The 20627-nt window shown below is 39.2% G+C and overlaps 3 protein-coding genes across 3 annotated transcripts; 1 reads left to right on the top strand and 2 right to left on the bottom strand.

Moving 5' to 3' along the window:
- The first annotated feature begins 2848 nt into the window (after positions 1 to 2848).
- LOC135426797 (homeobox protein prophet of Pit-1) lies at positions 2849 to 6703 on the top strand. The gene is made up of 3 exons (XM_064680090.1): positions 2849 to 3513; positions 6091 to 6281; positions 6373 to 6703. The coding sequence occupies exons 1-3, from the start codon at positions 3168 to 3170 to the stop codon at positions 6700 to 6702; spliced, it is 867 nt and encodes a 288-aa protein (XP_064536160.1). The 5' UTR covers positions 2849 to 3167; the 3' UTR covers position 6703.
- Positions 6704 to 17274: 10571 nt separating this feature from the next.
- On the bottom strand, positions 17275 to 18588 carry LOC135426684 (ficolin-1-like). The gene is made up of 3 exons (XM_064679927.1): positions 18364 to 18588; positions 17714 to 18307; positions 17275 to 17471 (listed from the first exon to the last, which is right to left on the bottom strand). Exons 1-3 carry the CDS (start codon positions 18531 to 18533, stop codon positions 17351 to 17353), a joined length of 885 nt encoding a protein of 294 aa, XP_064535997.1. The 5' UTR covers positions 18534 to 18588; the 3' UTR covers positions 17275 to 17350.
- Positions 18589 to 18803: 215 nt separating this feature from the next.
- On the bottom strand, positions 18804 to 19879 carry LOC135426732 (ficolin-1-like). The gene is made up of 3 exons (XM_064679996.1): positions 19674 to 19879; positions 19013 to 19612; positions 18804 to 18956 (listed from the first exon to the last, which is right to left on the bottom strand). Exons 1-3 carry the CDS (start codon positions 19859 to 19861, stop codon positions 18839 to 18841), a joined length of 906 nt encoding a protein of 301 aa, XP_064536066.1. The 5' UTR covers positions 19862 to 19879; the 3' UTR covers positions 18804 to 18838.
- Between the last annotated feature and the right edge of the window lie 748 nt (positions 19880 to 20627).

A 20627-nucleotide genomic window follows, 5' to 3' on the forward strand; every position in this document is an offset into this window, starting at 1 on the left:
TTTATTGTGACATAGGCCGGGCAAGTATATAAAGCACATGAATGTTTCAGTCCCCACGGAAGGAGCAAGTTTTAAAAGCATGTTAAGAGTCGCCGACCCCCTCCCCCCCCTTCACCGGTCACATGTCCATTTGGTTAGCCAGACACACACAGACACACACACACACATACAAACGCATAACGTGATTTTCGGAAGCCTTCTGAGTTGGGTCAGCAAGCCTTTTTGGTCTCAGTCTTTCCAATCTGTCCATGTGGAACAGAGAAAAGCTGAGGGGAAAACTGGGCAGAAAGTTCAATTTTAAAATCGCTTGCATAATTTATGAGTGCAGGCCCTGGCATTTGAAGCTGTGAACCACCGCTTGGACATTTATGGGCAACAGGCTGTAGCCTTCTTCTTCTCCCCCCTTCCCCTACTCCTTCTCCATCAGGCAGTGTTCGTCAACGGCCATTGAATATTTATCGCTTGAATTCCTTTCTGCTGTGATTCCTTGTGACCAAAATTGAAAATGTGCCATTTTGTTTAATTTTATGCAAATCGATGTCGTTGTGCAGCTATATTGAGATTGGTATTGGTATTGGTTTTGCTTTTGGTACTCGTATTGTTCCCAGGTAACCCACTGTTGTCATCTCGCTCACTCTTGAGCGGAATTTTAATTAGCATTTTGCTTGGGGCTCAACGTGTTGCATGATTCTCGTCGTCGTATCTGTTGTCACACATCTCTACATGCAGTTTGTTCGTGAAGTGCAATTTATTTTGCCATGTTGCATGCCCCATAACCGCACAACACGAAAAACACCACAATGTGGTTTTGGTCACAATGGCCAGTGGCAGTCCCCTCTATTACTACACCTCATCGCCCCACTCGCCATAATGGAGTATTTATGAAAATTTTAAAACATGTGTCGACTTGTGAAATGTGAATAATTTGATGGAAACTTTCACAATTAAATGTATTTGATCGCAAGAATAATAATTACATGTTAGATGGGTTGAACTTTCAGAAATTTCTTAATTTGTGGTATTTCAAAAGAAAGTCTTGAAGTTTAGCATGTGCCTTTCTTGAATGCAAACTTATCTGATGTTATTTTTATATCAAAAGCAAAAAGTGCATTCAATAATAGTAAGTGCCTCTCAAAATAATCAGCCGGCAGCAGAAATGGAAATTTTCGTTTAGTAAATTATAGAAAAACTCTACTTCTTGCATACTTTTGGGCAAGACAACCACAATTCTTTTTGCATAAATTTGAATGAAATTTCTATGCATATTTGCCATATACATAAATGATTGCCCCTTGCCATATAATTCAACATCATGAGCATTCCACTATATTATTGAGATGCCTGTCCGTTGTCTGAAACATTCCGACTTACCCATACTTACCTGTGCCCATGCCAAGTGCAGTTACTTTCTGCTATCTGACAGCATTAAAAGTGTCTGCTCAAATTTCTAACTTGCCAGAAGAATTTCTCTTTTTGTGTGTGTGTCTGTTTGTTTTTGTTTTTATTGGTGTGCGTGTGTGTGTGTTCAGGTAAGACGTATTACTTGGGCCAAGACATGGATGAGAAAACCCCTTGCCCTGCCCAACTTCTTTCAGTTGCACGCGAGAAATGTTTCGTGACAAAGAATTTCAAAACTGAAACTGAAGAAAAACGTCGGAGAGACATTGTAAAGCGTAGCGCAAGTAGCGCAAAACTTTGAAGTTTTATTAAAAATACACACCGCAACATTCCTCAAGAACTTTGCACACGAAAACGTGAGATAATTTGGCAAGCCTGAGCTTGAGCTGGAGCCTGGCCTTCGTGGGCAGGCAGTAGGTGCCATGCTTACCGCAGTAGAGTGTCAAGTACTTTGGATAAACTTTTGTGACAGCTCAATTTAAGGGAAGCGAAACGTATGAGGAGTGAATTCCATGCGGCCATGTTAGAAATATTAGAATTTCGGATAGTAGTTTGCAGCCCCATGCTGGCATCTAATGAGCAAATGTATGTTAAAGAGCTGACTGTTAATCACTGGCTCGTAGATTAAGTAACCGAGCTTATAAATGCAAGAATTGTATAACGGAAATAGGTTCTACCTCGTCTGACTCTCTAACCCCAACAAACTAGGCAAACTTCTCATAAACAGCATTGTAAATGTTGATCACATATCATCGAAATCAATTATCATGCAGCAAATAGATGCACCTTCAGGCAAACAGAACTCTGTCAACTGCAATTGAGACCCGACAACAGCCGCATAATGCACTTAACTGGCAGTTCCGCCTACGTTTCACTCGCTGCCACATATGCAACATGCCTGGGCAATGGCTTGAGACATTAGCATCATGTTGTGGTTATGGAAATTAGTTCACAAGAATGACAAACGTTGTGGGTACCAAGATTTATGCCGGGCACGAAATTCAAGAACATGGTGCAACGCATCCTGCGAAAATGGAACACAAACAAGCGACAACAACAACAACTACACCAACAACAGATGCCCAACAAGGACAATTGTAGAGCCGCGGGCGGTACCAGCAGCTACTGCCCACTAATTGGTATTTATTGCTACTTAAATGCCCCAAAACTTGTTGCTACTTTTCACCTCGTATTTCATATGAGTTTCCCAGTAGCAACGCCCACCAAAATGTCGGATTCAGGCGCTGATCTGGTTGGATCAGCCAATGGCAGATGGCGGCTATAATTAGCAGATCGTGCGAGAGAACGAGAGCAAACATACTTGAGATGCTCATCGCCAAGAAAGTGAAAACATATGTGTGTATGGATCTCGAGGAATTGAGGAGACCGCTCGCATCTTGAGGCTAATTTCAGTGGGCACACGACTTTGGCACGGTTTAGTATCGTCGCGACAATTATTGTAATTAACTCGTTTATGTGTTGTGTGCTAATCCAATTATCCAAGTTCGCGGCAGGATGCCCCCGATGATGCAGTGCAAAGAAAAGAAAATAAATTAATTCAATCAGCAGCCAATTAGACAGACAAATGAAGAATTTTCAAGGGTCTTATTCGCACAATTCGCACGCCTAATTGAATTGTGTAGCCACTCCTCTGCTCTCATCATCATCAGCATTATCATCATCATTGTCACCGGTGTAGCATTTGCCCAATTAGCCAAAGCAGTGATTGATCAAGTGATTTAACAAGTTTTGAATTTAATTTGCCAACCATGTTAAACTATCAGCAGCAACTGCATTCCATACCCGTCGGCAATGCCGGCAATTTCTATTATGCCGCAACGACAATGCCGTCGGTGGCGTCCACTGCATCCGCACCCGGATCCGGAGCGTCTGCAGCTCGCACCTTACCATCCGTGGATGCTGCATATGCCGCACAAGCACAACCTGTGGAGCTGGAACAGAAGCTGCACCAGGAAGGCTATGCCAAGGACAAGGACATTGCAAATCGCAGAGAACTTGACAAAATGCATCGTTTCTCAGTGGACAATCTCATTGAACTAAAGCAGGATGCGTTTGGCAAGAGCAAATTGACCATGGAGCTGCCAAACAACTTTGGTAAGTCTGCCCACATAATTAAATTATAATTAGAGTTCAAGTTCGAGTTAGCTGAAGCACATAGTAGACAGTGCTATATAGAAGATTTAGTTCATGATTTATAAATATGTCTCACCAAGGCTTACTTGTTTACTTAATTTGTCACATATTTTAAATTGTTAATGAAGCATTTCAGTTTTGAATTATTAATTGCCCTTCCTCCTAACTATTGTAAACTGTAAATATTTTCATAATGGAGTTGCGTACAACATTTAAACATTCAAAACTAGTTTCAACGCTAATAAAATAGATAATTTATATTTTATATTCCCTTGCTTCCATAATTTCGAAAACAAATTCCCCAAATTATTTTATATCCATCGATTTTTTAAAAATAATTTTCTGATTGTTAAGAATGTTGCAAAGGTTTCCGATCTTTTTTTTTTCTTTCTTATTTTGAAGGCAGTTTATAGTTTTTTATCTTAACATACCCCACGTCTGCTTCAGGGTGGTATACATTTCGTGTAATCTTTTTTTTTTAACCCAACCAAATCTTTTACCCACGCCATTTGTCTCAATTTGTCAGCGGAGCTGTCCGCGGGATTGCATCGTAGATCAGCAGCGAACTGTGTGTAGTATGCCAGGCACTCCATAAGAACAACTGCAGTGCCCAATGAGGTCCCAAGGGAGGTAGGGGGTAAAACGAGATGTTTAATTTAAATTGCCAGCGAATCGAGCAACGAGCGATAAAAAAAAAACAGTTGTAGCTTAATAAAATAAAAAGAAGGCAAGATAAAAAACGAAGCACAGCATCTCGAAATCGAAAGGGAAACCTCAATCAGATTTGTGCGCCAAACGCAGAAGGGCATGGCCATGGGAAATGCAAAGAGAAAGGGGAGTCCAACTGAGACTGGCACATGTTACAATCCGAGCAATGATAAAAATAAACACACGCCTCTGGTCTCAACCATTTACAGCACACGCGGGATAGGGGCTGTTACTGCAACTGCAACTGCGACTGCGACTGGCTGGGATAGGGCTGGCTTGTTTTATGCTCCACTTGGAAAATATAGTCACTGGGCCGGGCTGTTGTTGGGCGCTTCGGTTGTTCAAAGGCATGCGGCCTCTGAGGGAATATCATGTCAGCTTTGATTACGTTTTGTCATGTTGACAATGTTGAAGTGTTGTCTGCCGTCGGAAATGCAGCCAAAAGGGGACAAAAAAGACGTTGTGACTGGCCAGCGATTGAGAGCTGTTCGCTTCTGATAGCATTGCCATTGCCAGCAATGACAATGAGACGCGTATATTTCATAGAAAATTATGCCGCTGACAAGCGAAACACGGACTACAACCAGGCCAGGAGACGACATGTCGCCATCAGAAGGAGCGCCTTTAATGTTGACAACCTGCCCGCTGGGTCGCTGGCTGGCTAAAGGGGGCAAATATGAAACGGCAGCTCAGCCTTAACCACAGCAGCAGCAAAAATGCACAAGGATGACGCTGTCATCCATTTGGATGTGCAATTGGCGGCGGCATAAATGAGCGAATGTCGCCCACATATGGCACCTAGATGACATGCATGAGTTCGCCTCACGCACACACGCACACACACACAGAAATGCGCAGCCAGATGCAACTACCTACATAAATCACATACATACATCCATACGTATGTATCCATGCTAGCTGAATGTATAAATTTATGTATGAATCTATGTACATTCATTTGCTTTTTGCATGCGTGCGCATAATATCATAAATTCTCAGCTCGTTTCAATTCAAATTTATCATTAACATACATATGTATATATATATACGTATATATAGCGCGATTCTCAGTCGAATGCACAAAATATTACTAAGTAAGCCATAAAGTTCTAATATGAAAATGATTAAGCAATGAGAAATATGGGTGATGCTCAAATAGTTCCGTAGGTCGTGTATCTTCATAGATGGAATAAGTAAGAGACAGAACATTTTAAGGAAAATTAAATAATGTATTTAAAGTCCTCAAATATGTTTACGAGATGTTTGAGGAAAATGAACAGTTTTTTTTTCGAAAAAAGAAAATTTGTGAATTGTTGTTTCTACATATGTGTGTATGTATGTGTATTTATCCAAATATATATGTGTAATATTTCTGAGAACGTTTTCCGAAATTCTTAGCCAACGTCTGAACTGAGAATCAATTAGTGAAAGTTGATGCCCGCTTATTGCTGTTTAATGTCACACTTTCAGTTTAATTAATAGATCGTAAATTTGTTGCGTTTGTTTGCCGTCGGTTGGGCACCTAAAATTAGTAGACAGCTGGCGCGGCGATGTTGTTGAAAATATATTTTATGACCCATGCCATTTGTTTATGACCTCCGCGATGACAATAAGCCAACGAAAGGATCAACTAGTATGCAAACTTTAATGCGTTCACAACCATAAAACCAAAATTCCTTGGCTGCCAAATTAATTCCATATACTATTCTACGCTCTTATCGATTATTTATGAGGCAGCCGTGCATCGCCATCCAAATTGCACCATTTCCACGTAACTCAATAAAAGTAAAAGATTTTTTTTAATGGTTCCATAATTGTCTTCCGTTGCAGGCAGCGGCGCCGTCGATTACCCCAACAATCTTAGCTCGGGGCACTCAAGAAAGCCGCGACGTAACCGCACCACCTTCAGCTCGGCTCAGCTGACGGCTCTGGAGAAGGTGTTCGAGCGAACCCATTACCCGGACGCATTTGTCAGAGAGGAGCTAGCTACCAAGGTGCATCTGAGTGAGGCGCGTGTACAGGTAAGCTAGAAGAGTTATTATAATAAATAAGCTAAGGTTATTTAGATTGTCGACTACGTCTGAAGCTGAACCATGCATCACCCACATTTAGGTCTGGTTTCAGAATCGCCGCGCCAAGTTTCGTCGCAATGAGCGCAGCGTCAGCATCGGCCGCCCTCTTCTGGACACGGCGACACAGCTTGTGCCTGCTCCGCTGCCCAACAATATGCACAAGTATCCAAATCTGACGCACAGTGCTCCTCCTGGCGCCTACGCTCTGAACTTTGCACCACTTGAGCTGCGTTCCTGCCAGAACTATACAAATTGCTATGGTGGATTTGGTCCAAATCCAAGCAGTAGCAATGGCGTTTGCTCTTTCTTTGGAGCGCCCAACTATTGTGTGGCTGCCAACTATGCTAAGAACACATATCCGTCGCTCTGATGAAGGCGAGTTTCTACACAAATTCAAATGTATTTTAATTAGCTAAATTGCATTATTATTATTATTATTATTTTTGATAGAATGTATTTCAACAGATTTATACCTGACTAATATTTATATTTATACAACATTAAATCGAATATCATGCACTAAACATCATTTTTTAGATAAACAATTTCTTAAAGCTAAGCAAATTTAAATGCCAAATCATAATTTTTAATTGCCCGTTCTACTTAAAATATTGCATGTCGTACATTCTTTCATAGAGGAATTGCGGGATAAATTTGATCTCTATCTAAAATTGGCAGAGATATCTTTTTCAACAGATTTCATTTTGAACTTAACCAGCTTTCGGTTCGGCTGTTTTTGGGGCAACTGATTTCATTCAAGGCTCGGTTCATATTTAAAGATGACTCAGAATTTAAGAATTTGTGATTCAAGGTTTTTCAAGTTGAAATTTGGGCTTGAATTTGAATAAAACTGAGTATGCTTATATTCAAATATGTTTCAAAACACCATTTTTACAAGCCTAATTCAAGTAATTCTCCCATACATACGGAGGTATATTATTATTATCTCTAACTGACTGACTTACTTATTTACTGACTGATTGGCGATTAACGCACAGCCCCTGAAATTTTCACTGTAGTTAACTTATGTGATGAATGTGCACGTTGAGAGAGAGAAATTCCACCCGCATATGTGGAAAAATCGCGAAAAACGTTTGTATGAAACTTTTTTGTTTACCATTCGATCGGCCTCAAACTCATTTTCAATGATCTTCCTTCAAATTCATTTTAGAGGTGTTTCACACTTTTCGAAGAAACGCATTCCTCGTTGGTGGAAATGGGGGTCAAATATTTTGTGGGTGACGTTTCGCGTTCAAATTCATTTCCAAGGATCTAAATAAAAAAAAATTATTTGAGACTTGTTTCACTTATTTCGAAAAATCAGAGCTTTCTCGGTGGAAAGTGCGATTCAAAGATTTTTGGGCGAAACTTTAAGTTTTGTCCGATTTGCATCAAACTAATTTTCAAAGCTCTACATAAGAACTTAATGAATTCGTGTTTCAGCAATTTGGAAAATACCACCCACAACAGTGGTGACTTAGCGAAAAAAGTTTGTATACAACTTTTTTGTTCACAATCCGATCGGCCTCAAACTCATTTTCAAAAATCTTTGTGAGAATTAAATTGATACGCTCTTGGGTGGCAAATGCGGGTTAAAGGATTAATAAATGAAAGTTAATTCTGCAGCTTCAAGATTCTCACCGCAAGTCTACCATGGGCGGAAACCGTTGATTCCAGCACTTAGTTCTTTATTCGATGCAGTTAAAATATATTTTTAAATGGAAGCGGGGATCAAGATTTCAATTTTCCACGTGCGTGTGCTTAACGGACAGGTGATATCTAAAAGGATTAGCACAAAACGTTCCACGGGCAAGGCCGGGCTTATGGAGTATTCAGAATAGAACTTAAAAGATCGTAATTTGCTTATATTAAAATGCGTATCAAAGCTTTAAATTTTCACATGCCAAATTCAAGTTATTCTCCTACTCATATATATGTATTTTATTATTGTATTATATATTGAAAAAACACCTCAACTTTTGGACCATTCATAATTTAGTTATATAAAAATGTTCACAAGCCAAATTCAATATATATATATACATATGTATATTTCAATGCTTTTCGGAACAAGCAAAACAAAACATACAGCCAATTTATAATTATCATCTATGCATAATTTGACTAATCATGAATTCTTCAAGCTTTTCAATTATTAAGCTGTCACTGGCTTGCCAAATTAACATTACTGATTTAATTATTTACTTTGATAGATGAATTAATTAAAAATTCATACGCACACAAGCACATGCATATGATTACAAGATTTAAGCTGGTCTGTGTGTGTTTGTGTGTCTGTTATCCAAATGTGTAAATTTATATAATAAAACTTAATTAAAGTCAAAGAAAACCGGCAAACAAACAAAGGGAAAGCCAATGCAAAGTTTTCAAAGCCACAACACATCGGCAAAGTGCCGACACCATTCAAGTACATTAGGATTGTGGCCAACTGAGTGTTCAACGCAATTAAAAAGACAGATTGACATAATAAATACAAACTACAATGCTCAAACACCAACGGCAAGCAGGTAAATTTAAGCAATATATGGAACTTAGATTGAGTTTTAAAAAAACTATTTACATTGTGAAAAGAGTTAAAGGCGCCGCAGTTAAAGTTACCCAAAGGAATTCCTGCAAATATCCAAAAAGCTCATCTAATTTATCATACAGCAAAGCCTAGGCACATCTCCATACATAAATAAGTATGTATTATAGAAGCAGCTTTTACTTTTTTAAGCACACAAAGCTATAAGGTGACATTCAGGGAATTTTTGCTACACACACACCGGTGTGTGTGTGTGCTTAATAGACAAAAGGTTAACAAGTACTATGTAAAAGTTTAAATGTAAATAAAAATTCCTTTTTCAGCCAGCATGACAGACTATAACAAGTAAGAGGGATCTGCTCAAAAGCGGCCGACTAGGAGATACCCTGAGGCCAGCGTAAAGATGCCTTTATAAACATTCTAGCTCCCTCAAAAGCACAAGCTGAGCTCTGAATGCAGCGGCTGTTCACCTTTTTCCCTTTAACCCACATAATGTTTGGTAAGAGCATTCTTGATTAGATATAGCATAAATAAGTGTGTATATACCAAAGCCGAAGTTGCAACCTTTGCAAGTGAGATTATCCAATTTTAGAGGGAATGTCGGAAGGTATCTATCTAAGGAAAATGTCTTATATGGTGTATATGTATATAAATGATAATCTTGTGTATATTAAATGTTTAGTCTCTTGCTCTTTTAGTTTCCGAAATCGAGATCGAGGTCGTTCACAGACTCAGCTCGTTATCCAAATCCAGATTATATATATACTTTATGGGTCGGCGATGCTTTTTTTCTGCTTGTAACATACATTTCCACAAAACCTTTATACCCATTATTACCCAGTTTCAATGTGTTCAGGGTATAAAAATGCAAATTAACATTTGGTATGTAAGCGATATCTGCAACTAATTTGCATAAAGGGTAAGAGTCAGAGTCAGATAAAGGGAGAAATAACGAGCGATGAGTGTCGCTTGTGTATGTGTTTTAAACATTTTTACAATATTTACAAAATTGCAATATTGTTTGAGAGGCAGCACAAAGGAAAAATGCGTTTTGTTCCTTTGTTATGCGGCAAAATAGTTGCAGACAAGACGCAAAGGGATGGCAAATTAACCGACGCACGACATTTGCTGACATGCTACATGTTGCAAAACTTTGCGGAACACACACAAGTGAGAGAATGTGAAAAAAGAGAGAGACAGAGAAAGTAAAAGAGGAAGTTGGAGCTCTGTCAAATCAAATGTCTTGAAGGAATTCCAGGACAAACAAGGCGCTTGCCCGTGTACCCATATTTGGCTCAAGTGGGACTGGAGGAATTTTCTGAGTGCAACTAGAAGAACATTTCCGAGAATATTATATTGGTTTATTTTTGGAATATAATTTGTAGCTTCGTTCTATAAGCTACCCAAATCTGGCTCCAATGTAAAGCAAATAAATAGCAGGTAAGTTAAACGCTAAGCAAACACATTTACTCGGCTCATTGCTGACAATCTCAATAATTGGGTGATAATTTTGCGTCTGTTAAAAAGCAATTATTCATACACATCAAAACAGTTGGATAGGGGCACAAGCAGGCCTCATATATCCATATGACACGGGCCTGACAGAGGGAGAAACCATGACAAGAGCTACTTCTGTGCACCCTCTGTGCTGTCACATGAAAGGCGCAGCCGCAGCCTCCTTGACAGCTACTGCAACCCATATAGATATTATGATAAGGGTGATGAGATTTCCTACCGTCGGTGAGATACTTGGGCATGTGCTTGATGACGAATACACCACACTGTGTTTTCAGTCGGTCAGAGAGCTCTGTCAAAATAAGACGTCATCTGGGAGAGTATCACGTACATAACATATAAGATATAGTTCAAGGCCCATTTCAAAATGGTATTTGTATAAAAATATCTTCTAATTCAATTAGTGTATACGTGCAAGTTTTGTATATCAGGTATAACTGTTCCATTATAGTTTTTATCTACTCGTATCTACACCCATTAATAATGCATAGAAAGAGTATATTGGAAATAAACATCTGAGACCCCATAAGAAATATATATTCTCGTAGACCATTCGCAGAACGAGCTAATCATTCATATGGGTTCTCGTATAGAACAATATTATTTGTTACCTGTAGCATTTAATCTGTATTTGTATCTGTTAACTATGGGTTTACTAAACTGTTAATGTATCTGTACACACATTTTTACAACTACTTGAAGCGAAAGATAACAAGTATAGAAATCAGCACCAGTAACAATATTATCCAGATATTCAAAATAAAGTTTGAGCTTTTGCCGCTATGTATGATTCCACCAGTAACGGCTTCTTCTTGTTCAGTAAAGATAATTACAGAAAGCTCGTTTAAAAACTTAGATGAAGCGAGGCAGGCGCTGACCAAATCATCGGCCAATTTAAAGGCATAATTCACGCATGTAATGCGACTGTTTGCGAGTTTTATCATTACCGGTACCCCAGATGATTGCACGCATCTATATGTAAGGGAAGTGAGAATATCCAGTGCAAAACATTTAGCAAAACTTTTGTTGCGAAAGACTATCAAATAAAATTGTGGCTTTTTATCACTTTGGAACACGCTGTAAGGGTCGCCATCATCTAACATATAGCCACTATATTCGTTCTGAAGGTCTTCCGGAAAGTCACCAGAGCAAATCTGACTCCATTCTGGGCTAAAGATATCGTTACAACCCTGGGGAGGGCTTGTAATGGACAAATTTTGTTTTTTTTGCATATTAAAAATTTTGTCATACAAACATTCTAAATTAGAATTACGTAACCTAGCATTCTTTGGTTTTTCATGCCTACAACAGTATATAGAGATATTTAAGAATTCAACGGTTCGAATAAACGGATGACATCTGTTTGAATTAGCCTAACATATTAGGTGATCATCACGCATAATTAAACAAAACCTTTGCAAAATATAGAAAGGAATGAAAATTACAATGACTTCACATAATATCAAGATGACCTTTATTTTGGCCAGCCACTGTGAACAAACCGATTTGCCAATTAAAAACAAAAAAGAAGCTCTCCAAATAGAAATTGGAAATTTATAGAAACCCGATTGATGGGTTGATTAACATTTGTTTACAAACGTCTTTGTGTACGTGTGACTACCTATATGAATGTGATAAACAAAAACGAACAAAACGTAGTTGAATATATTATACACAAAAAATACAAAGCGGTAGACACAGTGATTCCCCAAATTTGCCACCGAGCGAAAACTTTAACCCTCAACCGGTTTCCAAAGGGGGCCTACATCGATTTATTAATTAGAATGAAATTTGAAATTCGAACACACTCATGATCCCGTCCACAGATCCAGTTCTGCTGGCAATCAGACTAGCTTTTAGTATAAAATAGGCTATATCTGAAGTGGACACGCACATATCAAAGTAGATACGATTCGAGATCACAGCATAAAATGCGAGCTGCTATTGTTTTCATTGTTGCGATATTCGCGCTCTTCAGCGTGATGGAGGCGCTGCCACAATTTGGTGGCTATGGTGGCTTTGGAGGCGGCTATCCTGGCTTTGGAGGCGGCTACGGTGGCTATCCCGGTGGTTTTGGCGGTGGCTATCCCGGTGGTTTTGGCGGTGGCTATCCCGGTGGCTTTGGCGGATATCGCGGCGGCGGCGGCGGCAGTGCCAGTGCATCCGCTTCAGCATCGGCTTCAGGTGGTGGTGGTGGCTTCTATGGCCGCTAGGAACCATTAGTTAAATCCATTTCGTAGTCTTAAATTTAAGTTGCTAAATAAAGTGAATGTTAGAGTAAAGTATCTGCTGCTGCCAGACGCTTTTTTCTTATATACCTTGAGTCCATTGAAATTGATTAAAAAGGGAATATTGATTTTGTGAAATTGAATGCAACAATGAGCAGACTTCGCCGACATCATTTTTTATATATATTCTGAAAGGCATCCTCATATCTGCACAACCGTGAGCCACATGTCTACAAGGGTCTTTAATCCAAGTGCCAAGGATAGCCGTTATTTTTGCTTTCTTTTGTCTTAGACATTTTTGCGGCTGTCTGGCGCAAGTTTTTACTACTTGGATGCTTTCTTTTCGGCATTGGCATTGCTGGTGTGCCATGGAATGGAATTCCATCATAAGTTGGTGTCAAGTTTTGCACTTGAAAACAAAACAGCTGCCTCTGTGTGTATATGAGTGGGTGTGTTTGAGGTGCATTTAGTAAGGAACTTTTCATGAACAACCCACAAACATATTTAAAGCGGAAAAAATAAAAGTTTTGCTGCAGCGGCTGCTGGCCAAAATGAACTTTCACTTTGCTCCCACAGCCCCCACAGAGTTGACACACATTTTTTAACCCAAATGGAAGCCAACAGCATCAGAACAAACACGAACCCAAGGCAGCTGTGTGAACACTTGCCGGATACAGCGTTATCCTTGCTGCAATGCCCCATCCACTCATGGGTTGCTTTTGTAAGGCTCGTGTGTTTTGGCCAGGGTCCAACTAAGCATGCAATATGGCAAATATATTTGTAATTTCTTAAATATTTTTCCTGCTTTTTGGTAGCGCCTACAAATGTCCGCAAGCAGTTGGAACAGTTGAGTGGACTCAACTTGTTGTGTCTTATAAACTTATTCAGAGCTAAAAGTTTTCGTCGAAGCAGCAGGCAAGTTGGTTCAACGACTGCTGCTGCATCATTAAAACTTTTGGCCTGTCATCTTTTATTGCATTGCCGGCCCAAAGTTTGTCCGTGTCCAGGACTCACATACGCAGCATTCACGATGCTCCTGCTATATTGTTATTTTTGAATTTATGCGCAGGACAACGTCCAGGACGACAAAATGCAAGTCAAGCCATTCAGAATGCTCTTACGCTTGACTCCACGTTGCATTGATGACCGCACCCGGTCACGGCTTGGCCACCAGCTGTGGGCTATTCAAAATGTCGCGGCGTTACCATTGAGGTCCGACCAGGTCGGCCATTGTGCTGGCTCGCATTCTTGGCTTCTGCATTCAAGAGGCCCCGCCCCAGCTCCACTTCGCCTTTCAAATTCATAATATAATAACGCGCTTATGTCCTTTCAGCATTTTATGATGCCTGGATGTCGTGCTATCTGCGAACCCGCCAATAAGAAACCCTGACTAATGACGACTGCCTGGCCAACGCTGGACGCACAAAAACGAGAAAGAGCCGTCGAAGTTTTAATATCCTCGCAGAGTTTGCTTACGATATATTGAAAAAAAACGGGAAGGTTTTCTATAAGTCCATATGATATAGCCATATGATATGTTTTTTCATGATATCTAGGACACCAAAAATGTTCTTTCATGCAAGAATAGTCGACCGATCCTTACTGTTTACATATAAACATAAAGATGGACACGGATATATCGAATCACTAATTAAGAATTTATATATGTGATTCGTTCATCTTTGCGTTACACATCGCATGATAAAATTATAATACCCGCCACAAAGGTATTAAATTTGTACAAAGTACAAAGATTTTTTATAACAAAGATAGGCAACGCCTTTAAAATTCTCTAAAGGCGTGGTTAATATAAAAGCTGGCTCAATTTTAGGCCGATTCAGATAGGAGTCAATATTCATGCGACATGTACGCATTTGTCTGTCAACGCACGTCAGAGACATCAATTTTTGGGATTGATAAGATGTTGGTGATATTTTTGAATTACTGCCAATGCATGGGGCGACAAGCAAAGGGTGGATCCACCAGAGGGTGCAGTCCTACAAACAGTTCGCCTAAAATATGTCAATCGAAATGTAAATCATTGCGTAATTTGCATTTTGAGCATTTGCTTCAATTGAATGACGATGCTGACTTTGTTGTTGTTGCTGTTGTTGTTTCTGCTGCTGGCAACACGTGAATTATGGCGGCAATTTTGACAATTGCCAAGCTCCGGGCTACGCCTTCCACCCAAAAGCACCGCATCCGGTACGTGGGTGTGTGTGTGTGTGTATATGTGTGCGAGTGCGTATGCATTGTGTAACTTGAGCCCTCTTCACGTGCACATAAATCGTTGCCCTTGTTATCCAACATAATTGTGTTGACATGTGAATGCTAATTTAAATGGATTTTAGTAGATTTTCAATCCGATTCTATCTGTTAAGTAAGAACTTACTTAACACAAACGAAAAACACCTCAGTCTGTACAAGAACATAACTAGTTCCAAAACTACGCTAGCCTCACAGTACAGTCCAACAAAACGCACTAAGCATTCAATGAACTAGGGAATATTGTAAGGAACGTGTTCCAAAGATATGCCAAACATCGCAATAAGCTCTAACAAGAAGAGACTAGCCCCTACGAACAGTCTGAAAAAATGGTCATACAAACAAAAAGAACTAGTTCCAAAAATACACTAACCTCAAAAGAAGGTACAAAAAAAACCAAGCTTTCAATTTAAGAGTTGGTCTGGTAAGAAGAGTTAAAAATTCCATGAACATAATTTGGACACGTTCGATAACGAAAGAAATTAGATTTGCATGCGGCGCTTTGTAAAAACGAATTTGTTGCGGAAATTATGTTGTGATTTATTTTATTTCATTTTATTTATGCCACACCGTTGCTCACCTGTGTCTCAGCCAAAACAGAACATAGCATATATACAAATGTGTATAAATAGTATGTACATAAGTTTGTGTTTGTGTGTATAACATAACTTTTCTCACGTACTTGCTGAGCAGATGTGCATACGCCAAAAAGTATGCAACAGCAAAACGTGATTTCGTTTTAAAATTTCAACGCTTTGCTGCTGTCAAAGGAAAATTTATTTGCGAAACGCATTCATTTGGAAATTATCGAGCAGGAAATTATTGGCTCCTACACCGCCCCGGTACCCTTTATTGTTTTTGTTGTAGTGCCTGATGCTAAAAAATAAAAATAAAAATATTGTAAATATCGCAGTAAAGCAAAACGTGAGCGTGAAATTTCCACAATAGCAATTTTCTTAGCGTTTTCCTCAATTCACTTGTAGCGGAAAAACTATTAATGGGTGTTTAGGGAGCCAAATGGCAATGGAGAGCAATCTCAACTCAATAAGTCTAAGGGTATTTCAAGTCCACAAAAGAATTGTGAGTTATTGTTTGTTTAACAAAACAAATGCTAAAACTTAAATAAATATGTTAGTTAGAGGACATTCAACAATTATTTGCTCTAAAGTTTATAACTGTCTCTCATTACCAGATAATTTTGCAGCAACAGTATGGAATAGACCACAATGGCGCCCAGCATTTGGAACCAGAATTTTCTGCTCGCTTTATAGAGGCCACAAACCGAAAAACTTATCCTCGAAGTACTTGCATAAAATAGACATGCAGCTGCAACAATACACAAATAATTAATATATAGCACACATTGGATAACGTCTTTTCAGCTACCTCCTAAAACCAATAACCCTCACTCACGGCATCATGAGGAGAGCTGTGGTACTTAATCGCCAGATAACACATGTTATCCAATAGGAAAAAGTCAATCAGACGTATCCAAAAGTTGAATGTGCCATAAACGAGCAGATATAATGAAGAATCAATGCCAAAGTAGAAGAGCATACCCCAATACCAATTGAACGCGCTAGGATGTAATTGACGAAGCGCGCTGCCACCATCATCAATCCGTAAATCCTGTCCAGGCACAGAGTGCAGCGTCCCAGCAAGGCGTGCAGAGCCCACAGCTTATGCAACTCGGCCAGGTGAACGCTAGTTGGCTTTCTTGCATGCGCTGATCGAATTATTTCCTTCAGGTGGCAATTTACATACTGATAGCTACATGTTAAGATCCACAGAACCTGAAAATATCGATGCCTATTAAAGCCTTTCATCCATTAAGGTCATCACCCAGCCGGCCAAACATTGGTACAGCACTTTTCCAAATTTGAGGTAAAAAATGTAGCTCAGAGAGCGTCCAATATATTTCCGTTGATCAAAGCATTTCGCTCCACCTTAGCCACAATACGCTCCACATCCACCAGAAATTTGTCCCGTCTGCCACGCGATATTACAGTATAGACTATGGTAACATAGGCTACCGAGTTCAGTATATAGCTGCTGGATGTGATAAAATTCGGCCATCACCTGACCAGCTGAAGGTATCGTGCCGCCAACCAGAATACCAGTGGCAATGTTAAAATCTCAAAAGTATTCATAAACAGCGCATAGCGCCGTGTTAGCCAGGTCTGAGGGAATCTGCCTGCACGAGGTAACGCCCAGGAGTAGAGCGTATTTGTGGTACCACTGCAGAAGTCGCTTTCGATCCATCTTGCACGGGCTACAGCTCAAAACTGAATATGGTTTTCCTTGATTTCGTTGCCCTTCCGTACGATTAATTACCTAATGTGCTGCTATCGATTCCATCAATTTGTCATGAATATCCCAAGCCAAAATATTATATTTGTATACACAAATTTATTGTTTGTTTATAGCTTTTATATTAAAAGAGACTGAAAAGAGATCGAGTATGCCTAATACCTTCTCGGTCTTATCATCATTTGCACACGTTTTAATGACGCTGTGTGACTCGTAAAGTCCCGCCAATTGATGCCTTTTCCAAACGTGCTGTCATTATATACGCCCATCAGGTTGCTGTAAAATATATACATATATATATATAAGAATTAAATACTATCGCTGATCCATAAAGCGTCGCAGATGCATAGTCAATATATATATAATGAATTGTATTTTATATTCGTTCCGTTGTAGCTTATATTTTTAAACATTTAACTAGCTGTTATATTCCAGCCTTGCGTGGTCCAAGCTCTTACGGCTGAGCGTCCGTCACTCAAGACAAACACTTTTCTGTACATATAGTGATGACAACTCACCTTACATGGCACCTGTTGTACCACCAGCCACCTGTGAACTTTTCAGCACAGTTTTCTATATGCTGATCGTTATCACGATCTCGTGACGAAAACTTTTGCCCCGCATGTTCTCTCAAACAGTCGGTTGCATCTCCGGAGTATGTGCCCAATGTTTTCATTTTATAGGCTTCATTTTCGTTGTCTATTGCAAAACGATCATACTTGGCAAACCTATGTTGTCCCTTGAAGTCCTCCATGGTTATGAGTAATTCTTGGTCCAGTACTTTGGTCATGAAATGCAGTTTGTCGAGCCCTATAAAAAACTCGCCTATAGCATTGCCAAATCCATTTTTATAGTCCTTCCAAAACCGAAAGAAATCCACGCTGCCATCCTCACGCCTCAAGACCGTGGTCCATGCTCCACCCTGTGTATCCTCATCGCATCTAACTATAAACGGATGCAAACTATAGCCAGGTACGAGAATCTGATAAACGCCACTCCGACGACTCAAAGCCGCCGCCTCTGCACAGCTGCCGGTAAACTGTGTTGGCTCCAATGATTTCAATTTGGCAACAAGCTCATCAAGTAATGCACCCTGACGCATTTGTTCCATTCTGTGTGATTTTGGGACTTTAAAACTTTTAAAAACGAACTGTATACAAAAGCTAACCTTAACACTTCCAGCTGTAAGTGCTGCAAGTGGATTTTGTTATCTTTTATTTGAAAAAGTACTTCGGTTAAATTGCCATATTTGACTGTGAAGTTTTCCACATTCTCGTTTTCACATTTGAGCACCGGCATATTTAATAAATATACTGTGCAAATTATTTTCAGCAACATTCTGCGAAATAAACACGAATATGTATTTAAAAGCAGCACAGAGCGCACAAGACTAAATAAACTTAATGGTGAGCGAATGAATTTAAATATGGCAATAGCTTTACCAAAGCAGTGCTGATAAGGAATATGTATACCCCAGTCAAAATTCCCAGATGTTTATTTAAAATCTGCCGTTATCATCTTTTCAAAATGCACACACATTTGTGTAATACATATAGTATTTTTAGAAATTCTATAATATTTATTTAAGTTTACTACTATATACATTTTATATTAAAAACTGGTCTCACAATTCTCCTTTTGATTCATCTTATATGTCTTATCATCATTTGCACATTTTTCAATGAGGCATTATGACCCGAAAATAGAAGCCAATTAATGCCTTTTCCATATGTGGACTCATTATATTTTCCCATTAGGTTACTAAAAATAAAATATTAATATGTATGCCGGTTTTTGGATATCAAGGAGATACCAACCTTGTATGACATTTGTTGTACCACCAGCCGCCTGTATACATTTCAGCACAGTTGCCTTCATATTGATCGTTATCCTTATCGCGTGCTGAAAAGTTGTTTCCTAGATGACCACTCAAAGAATCTCCAGCATCTCCAGAGTATTCACCCAATGTACTCAAAGCATAGAAATTTGTCTCACTTCCGATCGCAAATCGTTCATATTTTGCAAACTTCTTTTGGCCAGCAAAGTCTTCCATGGCTATGAGCAGTTCTTGGTTCAGGTCTTTGGTCATAGCGTGCAGTTTATCCAAGCCTATAAAGAACTCGCCATTGACGTTTCCAAAACTATGCTTATATTCATTCCAATAGCGAGAGAAATTAACACTTCCATCCTCACGCCGCAGAATGACAGTCCAGCCGCCATTCTGTGTATCCTCATCACAACTAACTAAAAACGGATGCACACTATAGGCTGGTATGACAATCTGATAAACTCCACTACGCCGACTCAGTGCTCCAGCCTCCGCACAACTCCCCGGAAATTGAGCTGGCTGCAAGTTGCTCAACAGCAACTTGTCAAATTTCGCAGTGAGTTCAGCGAATTGTTTCGACTGTTCAAGTCTAAAAATATGTGCTATTTTGATATTGGATTTTACATAAAAAATTAAGCTGGAATACTTACTGCAATGCTTCGATCTTTGATTGCAGCAACTTGCTGCTAGGGTCTATAATTTGAAAATGTATTTCCGCCGTTTTTCCATATTTAATTGTTAAATTGCCTAGTTTCCCAAGATTATGTACATTATTCTCTTCACACCTATTCATTGATACTTGTACAACAAATATTGTGCATATAATTTTGAGCAGCATTTTTGTAGTTACGATTGATTAATGAATCTCTCAAAACTGAAAAAAATCTGCTATGAGCGAGCTTTTTATAGCAAAAATTGAAGCTTATCAGCATAATTATTTCTTTGCTCAGCAAAGTCCCCGTTGATTATAAGTGGATTTATATACAAATATGTTCAGTACTTGTTGTTAATTTAACCAATACAAACAGATTAATATTTTATGAGCATTTTTACACTTGTCGATCCCTTTAACAGGTATCGCAGCCACCTGGCACACCCTTTACCTCACAAATAGTGATAAATAAATTATTTTACCTGCAATGTGTATAAAAGGACACACCTTTGACTACTAACATCATTCGTTCTTGGAAATCCGAACCGTCAGCACTTCTCATCCAATGGAAAGCCCACTGTCATTTATGCAGATCGATATAGGCTACATTATAGTGATTATTCTGGGGCTTACTGTTCTGGACTATCTGATTGATCACTGGCCAGCTTACAATATTAGGTTGAGCAATAATACTCCAGCTTCTATGACCATAGTCAGTTGTTGCAGTAAATACTATACCGTTCCAAGGATGTTAAGCTTGAACTGTATAGGCAAGGATATGAGCTACGGCCGTGAACCGCAGACGCCTATGAAATATCTTAACTTAGAGCAGCGTGTGAAGCTTATATCGGGTGTTCGACGGAGACTTGATCAACAATTTTAAACTACTCAATTTTCGAATGTATCTCTAAGAATCGCTATAATAAAACACATTTTAAATGTTGAAGATTAT

Source organism: Drosophila montana, unplaced genomic scaffold, assembly GCF_035044405.1.
Source record: "Drosophila montana isolate Dmon_TW-CO22-7 unplaced genomic scaffold, ASM3504440v1 contig_2081_1, whole genome shotgun sequence".
Lineage (NCBI taxonomy): Eukaryota > Metazoa > Arthropoda > Insecta > Diptera > Drosophilidae > Drosophila > Drosophila montana.

Bases quoted from the DNA above. Each gene is read 5' to 3' on its own strand.
- LOC135426797 (XM_064680090.1), top strand. From the start codon at position 3,168: ATGTTAAACTATCAGCAGCAACTGCATTCCATACCCGTCGGCAATGCC. The intron at 3,514-6,090 runs GTAAGTCTGCCC...CTTCCGTTGCAG, and splicing joins GGAGCTGCCAAACAACTTTG to GCAGCGGCGCCGTCGATTAC. The intron at 6,282-6,372 runs GTAAGCTAGAAG...ACCCACATTTAG, and splicing joins TGAGTGAGGCGCGTGTACAG to GTCTGGTTTCAGAATCGCCG.
- LOC135426684 (XM_064679927.1), bottom strand. From the start codon at position 18,533: ATGTTGCTGAAAATAATTTGCACAGTATATTTATTAAATATGCCGGTG. The intron at 18,308-18,363 runs GTTAGCTTTTGT...AAAATCACACAG, and splicing joins TTACAGCTGGAAGTGTTAAG to AATGGAACAAATGCGTCAGG. The intron at 17,472-17,713 runs GTGAGTTGTCAT...TATATTTTACAG, and splicing joins TACAACAGGTGCCATGTAAG to CAACCTGATGGGCGTATATA.
- LOC135426732 (XM_064679996.1), bottom strand. From the start codon at position 19,861: ATGCTGCTCAAAATTATATGCACAATATTTGTTGTACAAGTATCAATG. The intron at 19,613-19,673 runs GTAAGTATTCCA...ACATATTTTTAG, and splicing joins TCAAAGATCGAAGCATTGCA to ACTTGAACAGTCGAAACAAT. The intron at 18,957-19,012 runs GTTGGTATCTCC...TTTTATTTTTAG, and splicing joins TACAACAAATGTCATACAAG to TAACCTAATGGGAAAATATA.